This window comes from Drosophila sulfurigaster, chromosome 2R (assembly GCF_023558435.1).
Source record: "Drosophila sulfurigaster albostrigata strain 15112-1811.04 chromosome 2R, ASM2355843v2, whole genome shotgun sequence".
Lineage (NCBI taxonomy): Eukaryota > Metazoa > Arthropoda > Insecta > Diptera > Drosophilidae > Drosophila > Drosophila sulfurigaster.
Window position 1 is genome coordinate 13,007,721 of NC_084882.1, and position 14,647 is coordinate 13,022,367.

Genomic DNA, 14,647 nt, shown 5'->3' on the forward strand with positions numbered 1-14,647 from the left:
TCAAAGTTTTTGAGTTGCTCTGCACTTTTACACTGCTTATTGCCACTAATTGCAATTATTTTGTGGCTCAGGGTTAAGAGTGCGTTGCCACATTATTATTAGCTCTTGTAAAAAAAGTCAACATACATGCGATATGTAGTACAAAAAAAATATACACTCAAACTTAAAGCTAACCCAACAGCTGATTGAGAGCCGCCCAGCGGCGATGTCCTTTGTGTCCAGGTTGCTGCTTGTGCACCACAGTGCGTATGACGGGCACTTTGATGGGATACGGATAGTATATGGGCGTGGCAATCGGTTTCTCCACCCGATATGGAACACGTCGTTCCACCACAAAGGGAACTGGACGCTCGACAGCCACCGGCTTCACTTTCTCCACGGGTATCTTGACCTCTTGAAACTGTGGCACTGTCACGGTCTTTGGCACTGGCACCCGAATGGGAATCGGCTTGGGTATGGTGGTGATCAGGGGGCGTGGCACACGCAATGGCACCGGCTGCTTGTAGGGCACATGTTGCTTCTGATAGTGGGTGACGGGCACATGTTTGGTCACCTCAATGTGCTTGGAGAGCGGCAGTCCGGCAATCGCTTTAGTGCTCGAAGGCGTGTGATGCACGCTTGTTGTTATGGGTGGCAGCGAGTTGCCAATGGCTTGGCCTCCGCTTGGGGCAAGGCTGTTGCCTGTTTGGCCTGGCAGATCGACAATGTGCCGCGCGGCCAGTTGTTGATCCTGTAGAGAGAAATGTGTATTGCTCTGTTGTCTTTGTTGTCGCTGTTGTTGCTGTGGCTGCTGTTGTTGTTGTTGCTGTTGCTGTTGGCGTGTTGGTAGCTGTTGCTGCTGTTGCACAGCGAGTGTGGCACGTTGCGTGCTGCCGGCATAAACCATGCCGTTGTCATCGTTCAATTGCCGCGGCTGTGGCGCCACCTTTTCCAGCTGCTGCTGTAGCGGCTGCTGTTGCTGTTGCTGCTGCTCTCTGTCGCTCCCTGCGGACGTATGGCGATAATTGGAAAATTGCTCAATAGGATAATCGAGCAGTGGCATTGGCGGTGGCGGCAGCGGTGGCCCAGCCTGAGGCAGCGATAGCGGCAGCGTCGCCTGATATCCGCCATAGTTCTGATAGTAGATGGCTGCCGGAGTTGGCTGCTCACTCCGCAGCAGCTGCTGTTGTTGTAGCTGTTGGTGTTGTTGTTGTTGTTGTTGGTCGGCATTGCCATCGAGCTCGTAATTTGCCGTATTAATGACAAAATCGATTTTGCCATCTGAGTTCAGTCTGTTGTTGTAGCCGTTGTAGTTGTTGTAATTGTTGTAATTGCTGTAGCTCTCGTAGTTGTTGTAGCCATGTAGTGCGGTCGTTGGCACAAAGCCTGCGGCATTGATGGCTTCAGCTTTTGGTTCATAATTTGCATATGGTGCTGCCAAGTCGCCAATGTCGCCAACACCAACACCGCCAACACCGCCGCCGCCGATGCCGATGCCAACATCCTCATCCTGGAGCGTTTGTGTCGTCGCCGCGCCGCCAACAACAGCTGCAGCAGCACTATTTGCTGCCCCATAATAATGTTGTGTATATCCTGCTAATCCTGACAACGCCTCCGACTCCGACAGCGACAGCGACTCTGCTGCTGGCTCATAATAATTGCTACTAGTGTGATGCTGATGTTGTTGCTGATACTGATACGGATGCTGCTGCTGCTGTTGCTGCAGTGGCAATTCGCTCAATTCCAGTGGCAGCGGTGCCGTTATGCCAGCCGTGGGGCTCATTGTTATGGATAACAACAAGAGCATTAACAGCATGGGCCACTGTAATGCATTGATCATTAGTGGGCCCTTTGCATATTGCCAATTTCGTTGGCCATCATCGTCAACTCTCTCCCAATGACGCATGCTGTGTGTGTGTGTGTGTGGTGGGTGTTGCTCCTTGTGATGTGATTGCTGTGGAACAAAGCGCTGGCTGTGTCTCGTTATCAAGTGTGGAGATTGGGTGCACGCATTTGCCTTTTTATAGCTGGTTGTCAGCTGGTGTCAGCTACTGCTGCTGCCGGCGAAGTAATTCGATAGACAGTCAAGTTCATTGGCTCGTTCGGATTGTATAACTGCGCGTTCACTTTCACCTTTTTGGCCACAGCATTAGGTGCATCACATTTCAGCCACACACACACTCCCACACACACACACACTTGCAACTATCACTTGTGGTCAGTGTCGCGTCCATATCGATGATGCTGCTGATGACGATGACGATGACGATGATGTTGGCGTCACTTGGTCTATGGACTCGTGTTTGCGGTTTGCGCTCTTCGAGTAGCCCATGCACCACTGCACCACCACATTGACTCACATCGCTGCACCATGTGTCTTTGACATGTGGCATCCCATCGTCATCGCCTCTCCCGCTGTCTGTCTGTCTGTAGTCATGTCTCTTGCAATTGTCGTTGTCGTTGTCGTTGTCATTGACCGTGTCGTGTTGTCATATGAAACCAATTTCCGGTATCAAGTTCTTCGCACTTTCAATTTCAATTTCCATGGCAATGACATACAGTCGTATTTTAAATTTCTTGTAATAATTTAAAGACATCAACATTTCATCTTGAGACTGACACAATGCGTTGGCGAAAATCAAATATTTTCTCACTACATTTCGATGGAAATTCTTGACTGGAGAGCGATAGTAGTGACTGCTACCTGCGACTCATTTATCATTCTTTCATGCATTTTACTTGAAAAACTTTGACTCCTCTCCTCCTTCCCCGCCCTCCGGTCTCGACCACTTACCGAACTTTGCCCCTTGTGGCACAAAGTATTTGCACAATTGCTGCTCGAGTTGCGCCCGAAATGACAGCGCAAATTACACCTAAAGTGTATTTTCACATTGAACGAGGTTAAGCTTCGTTAAATTTTGTGCAGCGTATCAGCAAGACGTCCCTAACTCGGCAACACATACCCTGTAATTGGGTGGAGTTAATGAAGAATATTGATAAAAGCGGATACTGTAATTTAAGAGCTAATTGCATAGATATATTAAAGGTAAATCGAAATAAAGTCATGTGAGTAAATAGTTAAGTAAATTATACAGAAGCGTGGTATCATTTAGTCGTTCTCTTCTATCTCTTGTCTCTCTATTTTGAGTACCTTCACATGTTTGTTTAGCATTTCTTGTGTTTTGTCTACGAATGCTTTTTGTTTTCAGTCTGCTACTTTGTCTACAGGAATGTCATGAAAAATGTGTTCACTGATACTATGAGTAAACGCATATGAAGTTGATCAAACATTTATGATATGCTCTCTATTGTAAATCATTTCCTGCTTTTAATTAAACGAGAATTATTAATGTTAGAGAGAATTTTTAATGCTGGAGCAAATTCTTAATAACAAGACCCTTAAGTAAAAAAATGTGAGAAATAAAATAGTCTATTCACTGTATTGTCTATCTTTAAATGTAATTTAATTAAATTAAAACGCTAAGTAACATTAAAAATTAATTCTGAGCTCCAGAGTAGTGGCAAGTCAATCAGTTTTGCTGACCGAGGCACTTATTTGTTTCTTTTTCATTACTTCAAATGCTTTCAAGTCTCGTGAAGCATATTTAAGCATGGAATCATAGAAAACGCCAGACGTCCGTCTCGCTGTCCGTCTTTGTGTCCGTCTCTGGCCAGTAGTCGGCTTCCCTTTGCAAAATCAACGAAACGGAGCCAATGTAAAAAACCTTTCGCTCATAATCGCACACACACACTTACACTTACACACACACTCGTACATTATTAAAGGTTCAAAGTTGCTTTTCGCTTTGCACAAAATCCATCATAACATTAACTGCCGACCAAGAGAAGGGAAATACTTAGTTGGTTTGGGTATCGATGGGTCAGTTGGGGGTGTTTTCTCTCTCTCTCTCTCTCGAATTTTTTTTGCTAGTATGACACTCTAAGTTCATTAAGTAACGCTAAAACGTTAAAATGCTGAAAACTGAGAGGCAAATGAAGAAGTAGAAGCAGAAGCAGAGCAAAACATCAGCTCGATGAAGGCACATAGTTATTTTGCTTGACCTGCCCAGCTGAGGTTGGGTTTGAGTTTTGGGTTTGAGGTTGTTTCGCGCTGATGTTGCATGCGAATTTAATCAAGTCATGCAATAAAATTTACGGTTGCCTTCTTTGGGGCAAGTGTGCGGTTCAACGGTAGTCGTATGGCTTGCCTTTTGGCCATGGCTTTCCGTTGCTGTTGGCCCAGGTAGTGGATGCCAGATGCCAAACTTCGCAAGGTTTTCTACAGTTTTATAAGTCCTAATATTTGGCTCGCTTCTTGTATTTTTCATTTTCTTTCACGGCTTTCGTTTTTCTCTCTATTTTTTTTTTATTTTGTATTCCGCGAGTATGTTTGGTCTGCTGAAACAATTTGCGGTTCTTGGCTAAAAGTTGTAGGCATTTTTCAGGTTTTTTTCCTTTGCTCCTTGGTGGCACAAAAAGGAAGCCGTTAGAATTCCTTTGACAGACTTGTGCGGCGGACAGTTCTGGCATTTCATTGCCCCGGTCTGTTTAGTGCTCAGCAGTATTTTGTGATTTCTTAACTTGCCATTGATTCACATGTCAATGCAAAAGCCTGACCACAATTGCGAGGACAATTGAATATCCTTCGGCTTACTAATGTGCTGCCGCAAAACAGAAAAAAAATTAGCATGCGGCGGCATTGTTTAGGCCAAATACCTTGACTTGGCCGCAACGCAACGCATTTGCCATTGGCACTTGGCACTTGGCCCCTTTTGGGGTGTGTGGAAATTCGCAATCAAAATTCCACAACGCGGTCCTTAATTGGTCTTTTTGCCATGCAGCTCTAGACGGACTCGATTCCACAGGCGAAGTTTACTTTTTAGGTCTCCTTTTCTTTATTTTCCACTGCTCAGCGCTGCTCTGCTCTGTTCTGGTTTTTTTTTTGTTTGCAAGCCTCATACAAATGCAAATTTCAATTACGCGTATTGCCGGGCGAAATTGAAATGCTTTTGGAAAATAATTTCGTTCAGTGACTCATAAGAAATGCAGGCTCGGTTCAAGTTTTTCTTTCCATTCAACTTCAAGTTGAGCTTCAACTTTAGCGTTAGCTTCAGCTTTGGATTCAACTTTGGCTTTGGCTGCTTCCCCTCGCCATCTTTTTGGTTGGCCTGTCAACAATCGCGCGCATTTCATTTGCATTTCGAATGCGTGGAAAGTTTCGCAGCAACTGAAATTTATTTGCGAATTTTGTAACATGTGTCCAGTTGGCACAAGTTGAAAACTTTTCACTCGAAACTTGCAACGTCGCGTCGCTTCGCGTTGCGCACCCTCATCGCAATTGCCACAATCACTTTGGTTGCTTCGGTTAATGAAAATTTCATTCGCCATAAAGGCAAAAGTTTTTTCCTTTGTATACACAGACACACACACACACTTACACTCTGTGTATGTCTACTTACTATCTTCTGTTTGGAGGAGGACTAAAAGCCAACGGTTCATTGGTCACATCAGACAATTTTGTGGCTCGGTTTGCTGGTCCTGCCACTGGATTGATGGCCAGCGAATGCCAGCGAATTATTTCATTTAATTGCCGTTGAAATATTTAATATTAATTGATGTGCTTTAATTGCTGCTGCGGTGCGTTCGCCACAGCACAGAATGCTACGCATCTTCTCTCTTTTCGGAGCATCTCGCTTTGGTCAACTCATTAAAAAGCCATCAACTGGCCTGGCTTGGCTCTGGTGTTCTGTGGCGAACCACTAGTCGTATTATTAATCTTAATAATTACCACATATTGCCATGAAAGAATGCCGCAGTAAACAATGCCAAAGTTGGTCAAACACACACACACATAACCACAACAAGTTTTCTTCGTGTTTCGTCTTTTATTGCATGGCTTTTCTTTTCCGTTTTTCGCCTTCTCATTCGTCGCTTTATTTGGCGCATATTTATGTCTCAATGTCTTTTCTTTTTCTTGGTGTTATCCATCGATATCTTTTTCTAAGGGTAGCATAACTTTGTGCCGGAAGGAAATGCCTTTTTCGACACTATTCGGTATATTAAACTTGAACATTTTAGTATACTTTTAATATATAATATAATTTTTGAAATTTGTATTTTGTTGGTTATCGATTCTAAGTACTTTTTCGATAAATAAATTTTAGTATACGTAAGTATTTTTCCGGAATTTTAATTTTCTACATTTCATCATTTTTCCAGTATACTAATTTTATGTATTATATTAATATATTAGTTTAACATTATACTCTTAAGTACTCTTTTCAGCTTTAGTTTTTTTTGTATGTTCTTTGATATATTTTACCGATAAAATCGCATTCGCAATGCTTTCCTTTTATTGGAAATAGATAGCAGGTATTTTACAGTTGAGCTAGATCGTAGTCTTCTTTCTGGTTTTTATATAGTCACATACATACATAGTTGCTTGATATTGGCATAATTTTATGTCCTTGCTGCCCACTCGCTGTGTGTCGGTGTCGCTATCGCTCTCTCACTCGCATATGACAATTTTCCATTGACGTGAGACATTTTTATTCGCTTTTCCAATTTACAGTGATGGCGACAGCGACACTCCTTCCTTCCCCTTCCTTTTGGCTAGGGGGAGAAAAAAAACTAACGATGACTGACATATCGGACATTATGCATGGAAACTGTAAATGTAGCTGTGCACAGCTGTGTGACTATGACAGTAACTGTAACTGCAGAAATGTGACTGCGACTCCGACTGCGACTGCGACTGTAACTGTAACTGTAACTGTGACCGTGCAGCAAAGCCAAGGTTTTAATGGACTGAATTTCATTAAATTAATACACTTTTGTACAGTCTGCATTGTGTGCGCAGTTAAAAGCTTTGCATAAACACATCGCATCATCGAGTGAAGGAATGTCGACTCTCCGTCATGACTAAAACTGCCCAAATATAGTACGTGAAAGCGAATACAACTACGAATGCGAGTATGAATACGAGTACGACTCACTATGATGTGAATGTGCAGAGCGTTTGTCAGTTGGGGGTAAAAAATCCGGCCAAGCGCGCAATGTACTCGTAATCGCAGTTGAATTGAAAAAGTTTCCACTGTTTGCCAGGCACACATACACACACTAGTATTTTTATAGTTTGTGGTAGAAACACACATTCATACACTGACACACTCGCCTACATATGCACATGAGAGTGGCCGCAATTCGTTTTTGTATTCACTCAGCAAATTTAGTATTTTATTGAGTTGTTGTGATGGATATTTAATGAAGTGCAATTTAATTTTTCACACAGCGAACACAACGATTTATTGAAGATGCAACCGCGACGAGCATGCAACATGCACGATTTGGTCAAATGGCCAACGGATAAAGCATAGAGAGGAGGTATATGGGGAATGTATGCGGCTGAGTGATTGCTGCAGCATATTAAGTATACGCAATGATACCTCTGCTCTGCTCTGCTGGATGCAAATTTAGCACAAAATGCATTGAATTCAGCTTGTTTCAATTTATTATTAAATGTGCGATGCGCTGCTGTTGGCAATAAATCAATCGCAGTCAACGCCAACTCACGTGGTGTGCGCGCGGTGCAATTTCAATCATTGGTTATGAGACTCTCTATTGCCATTTGCCACATCGTTGTGGCATGTGTTTCAATGCGATTGTACGACTGCAGGTAATTGAATGCCATTGCAGTTGCTAATAAGCCACAGGACTTTCAATTGCCAGTTATCGGTGGGGAGCGGGGGCGGGAGCGGGGAACGAGGCATTGTGCATAGTGCAATTTGCCATTTGCTGGGCGATTTTTAATTATAATTAATTTGGCGTCGACAATTCGCGCAGCAATTAGGAAATTTTGGGTATGCAGCGGCAATTAAGCCAGTCACAGCTCCAAGCACCACCGCCGCCAAGGAAGTGAAAAGTTCTTAGGCCAATTAGTTTTATTGTAGCCGTAGGAAAATTGTGCAGCCCCTCGAGGCGCATTAACTACCGAGCGAGTCCTTTAATTAGCGTTCCAGGAAGCTGCCACCGTTGCCTCGCTTTAACGGCATGTGCAGTGGCTAATTATGAACAATTTACGACTTCAAAACCGAAAAGAGTTCATCAAAAGAGCAACTGCAGTTGACGTGTCGTATACTTAACATACTTCACAGCCAAGCAGTAGTGGCAAAAATAGAAAGCATTAAATGAATTAATGCGGCATTTAGAATGTGAATTGTGCTTGAATTAGAGTAACTTAAATTGGCATAAATTGTAATGCATAGCATATTTAAAGCATAAGTGATGAATGAAAGATCAACGGCTGCTGAAAATATATTTCATTATGCAGACATAATTAATATTAATATCAATGAGATGGGAAAAGGGCGGCTATCAATTGGATGAATTAATGAAGTCATTATCTTAATCAGCTCGTCTCGAAGCCCAGTCACAACTCAGGCAATGGCTGATGAAGACAAGCAGACGTACAAAAGAATATTCATAGAGCAAGCGAGCAAGTGAGCGGGCGAGTGTTTGTAAGTGTGAGTGAGTGTTTGTGGCAGACGCAACATGTAAGCAACACCAAAGTGCCATAAGCGGAAATCAATTTCATAGAAATGAAAGTCATCGCACACACACATGTCTAAGGCAGGGCCAAAGGAGGAGTAGCCGAACAGAGCAAAGCAAGGACAAAGGAGGCTGGAGGACGCCACGCCACTTGAGTGTATTGAGAGAATGAAGGAGCAGTTATTGGCTTGGAGTAGACGACTTTGTCGAACTTTTGTCGATGTCCCAGGCAGTGGCACAATGTAAGCAAGGGCAGTTGTCCTTATTGAATTTCAATGACACATGCACAAACGTTCTCGATGTGTGGCCAGGCAAACGAATGAATGTGAGTACGAAATGCGAATGCGAATGTGAATGCGAATATAACCACAGTTGTGTCTCGTCCTACTATAGCATCAATGGCCCATTCGCCATGCCGTATGCTCTCTTACACTTATACTTATGTGGCAATGACAAAAGCCGACAAACAGGAAGACAGCACCACAAGAACAGAGCGTAGTGCTTTCGCTGTGGCATGCCACTACTTTCCTAGCAAGACATTCAGTCAGTCAGTCAGTCAGTCAGTCAGTCAGTCTGTGAGTCAGTTGGCTTGGCAACTTGTTGACCGGATGTCCGTGCGGCGGCAATAAGTACGTAAAATGGGATTATTTGTGTGTGCCAGAAGAGTGTGCCTCGATTCAAGTAAATTGAATTTATCTTAATTTTTCGTGGCTGCTGTGACTGCAACTGGCTAGCACTTTCTTCTACTTCTAAAGACCATAAGCTTATATCTGCAGTTCTCAGTTGCAGATGCAGTTGCCTTAAAGTGCAGTTCCAGTTGCAAATATATATATTTTCCCTCGCCCAGCTGTTGAATGAGGCCAAAAGAAAAGCAAGTGCGGCTTTTATTTATTTATATGGAAATAAAGTTGCGCTTGACTTTAGAAATTGTTGCGGTTGCGGTCGCGTTTGCCCCATGTTAACCCTTGTAGCATTTCACCTCGCAGAAATACGCTTTCTATTCTAAGTTAATTCAGCTAAGGGAAAGAATTCTGGCTATAAGCAAAGAGCAACGCGGACTCAAGTCAGCTATGCTTTGCTTTTCAGTGTATTCGATTCATTCATTCACATTCATCTATTCATGCAGCGTGGCTGTCGAAATTTGAATGTGGTCAGCCTGAAATTGTGTTGTTGGCCTTCGTTGCCTTTAAGGCACCGAGAGTTGAATGAGGAATTTAATCAGTCCAGAGTCCAGGTGCTGACAGCATGCCTTTTGCTTCGAATTCTTGCGTCTTGCGTGTCGGGTAATCCTGTCTAATGATACCAGTGACCCATTTAAGACCCAAACTCTTGGGAGCCATGTGTGCTGTCCATTTATTAGATACTTCTACAGTCAGTCAGTCAGTCAGTGAGTGAGTTTGTCTCTCATCTCCCCCTGCGGTGCGTATGCCAAGCATGTTCTTTAATATGCATAATAAAAGTTTTATATAGTTATACAAAAAGAGGGAAATGAGACAGCTCACAGGTTGCGTCATGCAGTTGAGAAGATTATATATATATTCTAACATAACGAGTACAAGTATCTGCAATTGCTTTGCCATCGAAATCATTTGCATTAAACGCTCGCTAATTGGCTCGTTTTGTGATGGAAATTTGTGCTAAAGAGCTCGTCGCAGGGCAAGCGATTATAATAAAAGCCATGCACACACACATTCAGTGAATGAAAAAAGCTATATAAAAAAATCAAAGAGAAAATCAGTGAAAAAATAAATATAGCTATAAATGGGCGTTGGCTGTGGCATGAATGCAGTTTTCTATAAAAATGCGTTTAACAGAGGCAGCAGGCAGCAGGCAGCAGGCAGCACGCAGCGGCAGCAGCCGTCGCCGCCACACAAAGCAACACATTTGCTGCATTTATTGCGTTTTTCCGTTAACTGCCTCGAACATCACACACACAGTCACACGTGGAACATAATGGGCTTTGTTAGCTGCGAACTTTGCTGCACACACACAGAGAGAGAGAATATCGCTTAAAATCTGGCTTTTGAATTTGCAGTTGAACTGCCGTTGCCATTGTTGTGCAGCTCGCTAGCAGCTAGCTAGAGGTGTGTTCTCTCTTCTACTGCTGTGATAAATGGATCGGAAAATACGCGTACTTAACAACGGATGCCTTGTTTAACGTGTGTGTGTGTGTGTATGTGTGTGTGGCAACTACAATGCAACGCTATGCACTGCCATCAACTTTGTCAGTTCAGTCTGTGTAAACGTCGCTGTGACATTTTCATTTCATCTTGCAAATAATTTGCAGCAACTTCTTTTTTTCTCACACACAATTTTGCTTGAGAGTTGGCAGTGTATACAGCTGTCGGCATCAACTCTCTTTCGCATACTCTTTCTTTATTTTCGTATAATATTTGTTTTGGTTGAAGCCATGTGTGTGTGTGAGGTTTGTATGAGCTTGCTTTATGCACTCGCCTGTGTCGCCTCATTGGGCGCTTCATTCGAGCAGCAAATGTTTACACCTGAGCAGTTAGTGGCAACACTCCGTGTCGCGCCACAAGGCGTATACGTGTCAAGGATAATTCATGAAAAATCTTTGCGCTTTGCTCTGCTCTGCTCTGGTCGAGTGCAGTCTGCAGGGCTTTTTCACTTTTGCGCCGATTATACAATCAGAAAACAAACGCTAACGGCCAGAGAGCGAACGTTGTGTGTGTGTGTTTGTGAGTGTGTGGAACAACTTTATAAGTGCTTCCAAATTGGCTGAATACAATACGGTAAAAATATTAGGGTGCTGCTCCTGTGCAAGTTTACAGCTGATTTTCAGCCAAAACCAATGCCAATTCATCAACTCAAAAGACACTCAGCATACACGTATAAACATCGTGAAAAACTAGTTGAGGTATTCCCTTGTTTAACAGACCATTTGCAGCCTTCACGTATGCTTTTCATAAGCCAAAAGTTTAACTATACGTTGCTAGAACATAAAGTTGATTTCATCACCTCATGCTCGAATATTGTACGAATTTTCACAAATCATTTCATCAATTTTATGTGGAGTGAAAAGAACAGGAGCAGGCAAAAGCAAAGTCAAATTTGACAAATAGCTTCGGCTTCTCTACTGACGTCATATTTGATGTACTCGTACTTGCTCCCAGTTGCGAGTCGTTGGGTTTTTGCTATTTTGCATTGCCGCAGCACCAGCTGCTGCCACTCAGCCAAGGTGGTGCATGCCTCATGGCAGCTGCCAGCAGTTCGCCTCGCATGCATTGCAAGTTTTGCAACAACAGCAGCAGCAGCAGTAGCTATTTGATAAACGATTCTGAATTAACTTTGCTCGGCTCGGCTTCTCAAAACTTGGCGCTCTCGGCTCGACTTGTGGCTTAGCTTAATCAATTGGCTATGTCAGCTCAATATGTGTGTAGTATGTGTGTGTATGTTGCAAGTATAAAATATCAAATTGATGGAGCACGTGCTTGTCAGTGCTTGTTCGTAACTCAAGCAAAAATTATAAAAAAAAATCAAGTATACGTATATATAGAAAATAATGTTGTTCACTTTTCTTGCCAGTTTCCTAGTTTGCTAGTTACATGCTGAGCTCAGCTTTGAGTGGCAGCGGCAACAATGGCGACTTAAATTGAAGAGTATTTAGAGTTGAGTGCAACAGCTGTTTGCGTAACATATATTTTTCGGGGCCAATTTATGCGTCGTGTGGCTGCTTTTGAGTCATTCCCACACACACACACACTCACGCATCTTTGTTGTGAAAACGAAGTGAGTTTCATAAATAACTTTTCTTTTTCTTTTTATTTATTTTTTTGCAGTTTTGCGTGACGGCTGCTGGTAACTTAATGAAATTTGCTTTTCCTAGATAATATATCCGGGCCCTGCGCACCTCAAACTTATTTTCTTTATTTATTATACCCGCTACATATAGGATATAGAGAGTATTATGAGACAGGCTGAATGATATACGATACGATATATCCAGGTCTTAGAGAATACAATAGATAGAACAATAATTTTTTTATTGCCAGTACTTTTTACTTATCAATGTACCAAATGTACACTTCAGCATATTTGAGTATTTCTTCAATATATTATTTTTATATATTTAAATGAAATTACTGCAGTTTTGCTTTTAATCAGAATATGTAACGGGTATCTCATAGCCGAGCACATCTACTAAAGCTTTCTTACATTTTTTTTTTGTGACATTTCTCTTAGTTTTTACTCACTTATTACGGTTATAGTTATACGAAGCTGCCGCTTTGCATTGTCGTTTATTACGAAAATGTCGAAAGTTGACAAACTTTGTGGATGCTCACAAAGTCGATTTTTTTTGTTTTTTTAGCCACAGCTAAACATTTTGGGTGCCGCTGTCTGAGAGTTAAGCAAGTTGCCTAGTTTTGCTTTTAGTTGCCACGTGGCAGTCACTTGCTGCTACTTTTATTGTTGTTTGTGTTGTTGTGTTGTGTTGTTTTAGTTGTAGTTGTTCGCTTTTATTGTCTGCTCAAAATTGTCATCAATAATAATAAAAGTGCGAGTGAGGAACAAAAATGGACAGCAAGCGAAGCCAAGGCAGTCATCATTGGGATACAGTTGGCCACTTGTGATATAATAAATGTTGCCAAGACGACAACTAACTCAATACGGTATATCCACATGTTTTCCGTGTGTGAGTGCTTGCATTAATGTCTCTCTTTCTCTCCTCGTATGTATATCATTCTATTAGTCTCTTTGGCTGTGTTCATGAAAATACACTTTTGTATTCATTCGTCCGCAACTAAAAATGTTTACCATAAACTTTTCTCTTTGCTGTTTTACTTTTCTTATTCATTTATTTAAGTTTTCTGTTTCTTTTACAAATTTATTTTATCGAGCTGTGCCACCATTTCCTCGTGTTCCTTGCGCTCGGAGAGTAAAGTGGCCAACTCAACGTGACCACCGTTGACTGCCAATGTGAGCGGCAATGAATCAATCTGCATATTGACTCCGGAGTCCAATAGCAATTGCGCTACTTCGACATAGCCACCCATTGAAGCCGCTATGAGAGCCTTCTGCATCTCGACGATTTTATGCTCATGATCGGCGCCGGCTTGCAGCAGCAAACGCACCATATCCAAGTGGCCCTTGTAGCAGGCCAGTGTCAAAGCACTCTTAAAAAACTCATTTGAATGGGTGTTGATGCCGGCTCCATGCTGAAGAAGTACCTATGAAAGAGACATTTAACATTCGATTAATCAACAGTTGAGTTGAGAGTTGAGGTGAGAGTAGTTTATACATTCTTTAAACCTCAGATAAGATCACGTGAACTGGCTTTCTAATAACGAAATCAATAACTCGATTCTCGTCACTGAAGACAGTGGCAATCAAATCTTGGATTCTAATCACTTGACAACGGTCAATTTACTGTCCATGACTCGATACTAACCTTGGCTACTTCCACATGGCCCTCCATGGCAGCACCCATCAGCGGTGTATAACCTTTCTCATCCTGCACCTCAACATTGGCGCCATTGCTCAGCAATAATTGCACCATCTCGAGCTGACCGTTCAAACAGGCGAACATTAGCGGTGTGAAAGCGGCACCAGGTGCATTTACATCGGCGGCGTTATTGCTGAGCAGCAGTTCAACAAGGTGCAAATCACCGCAACAAACAGCTATATCCAGTTCCGTTGAATGGTTTAGTTCCTTGTTTTCAGACATTGCCAACAAAACCTTTATACGAGAAAATAAAGAAACACAATTGTCACAAAATATTTGACAAGTAATATGAGACGAGAATAACGCAGAGTTATGTTGAATGCGGTATATTGATTATCGATACTAATTCAAACTTATCGATGTTACACTAAACTTTCGATCATAAATTCCCCTTTTCCACTGTGTTCACATAATTTTACTGTTACTGTTTACTTATCGATAGATATTTTATTAATAAAATAACTATCGCATGTGAATTCCACATTTAATTGTGAAAAGTGGAAAAAGGAATATAATATTTATGTAAGATACATAAACTTTTTCAAAGCCACTCAAATTTCGATATCGTGTGGAGTCTTCAAAATGGGCAAATTGAGACATTATCTCTGGGCGCGGGCCTGTATTTTTAGGCCCGGGCCCGCACGAAAACAAACTCTT

General features: G+C 42.2%; 2 protein-coding genes across 2 annotated transcripts; both read right to left on the minus strand.

Moving 5' to 3' along the window:
• Positions 1-1,969, minus strand: LOC133837468 (alpha-protein kinase 1). The gene has a single exon (XM_062268243.1). It carries the CDS (start codon positions 1,883-1,885, stop codon positions 170-172), a length of 1,716 nt encoding a protein of 571 aa, XP_062124227.1. The 5' UTR covers positions 1,886-1,969; the 3' UTR covers positions 1-169.
• An 11,279-nt stretch (positions 1,970-13,248) lies between these two features.
• LOC133838563 (ankyrin repeat and KH domain-containing protein 1-like) lies at positions 13,249-14,272 on the minus strand. Its single transcript, XM_062269709.1, has 2 exons — positions 13,937-14,272; positions 13,249-13,715 (listed from the first exon to the last, which is right to left on the minus strand). The coding sequence occupies exons 1-2, from the start codon at positions 14,210-14,212 to the stop codon at positions 13,365-13,367; spliced, it is 627 nt and encodes a 208-aa protein (XP_062125693.1). The 5' UTR covers positions 14,213-14,272; the 3' UTR covers positions 13,249-13,364.
• Positions 14,273-14,647: the final 375 nt, after the last annotated feature.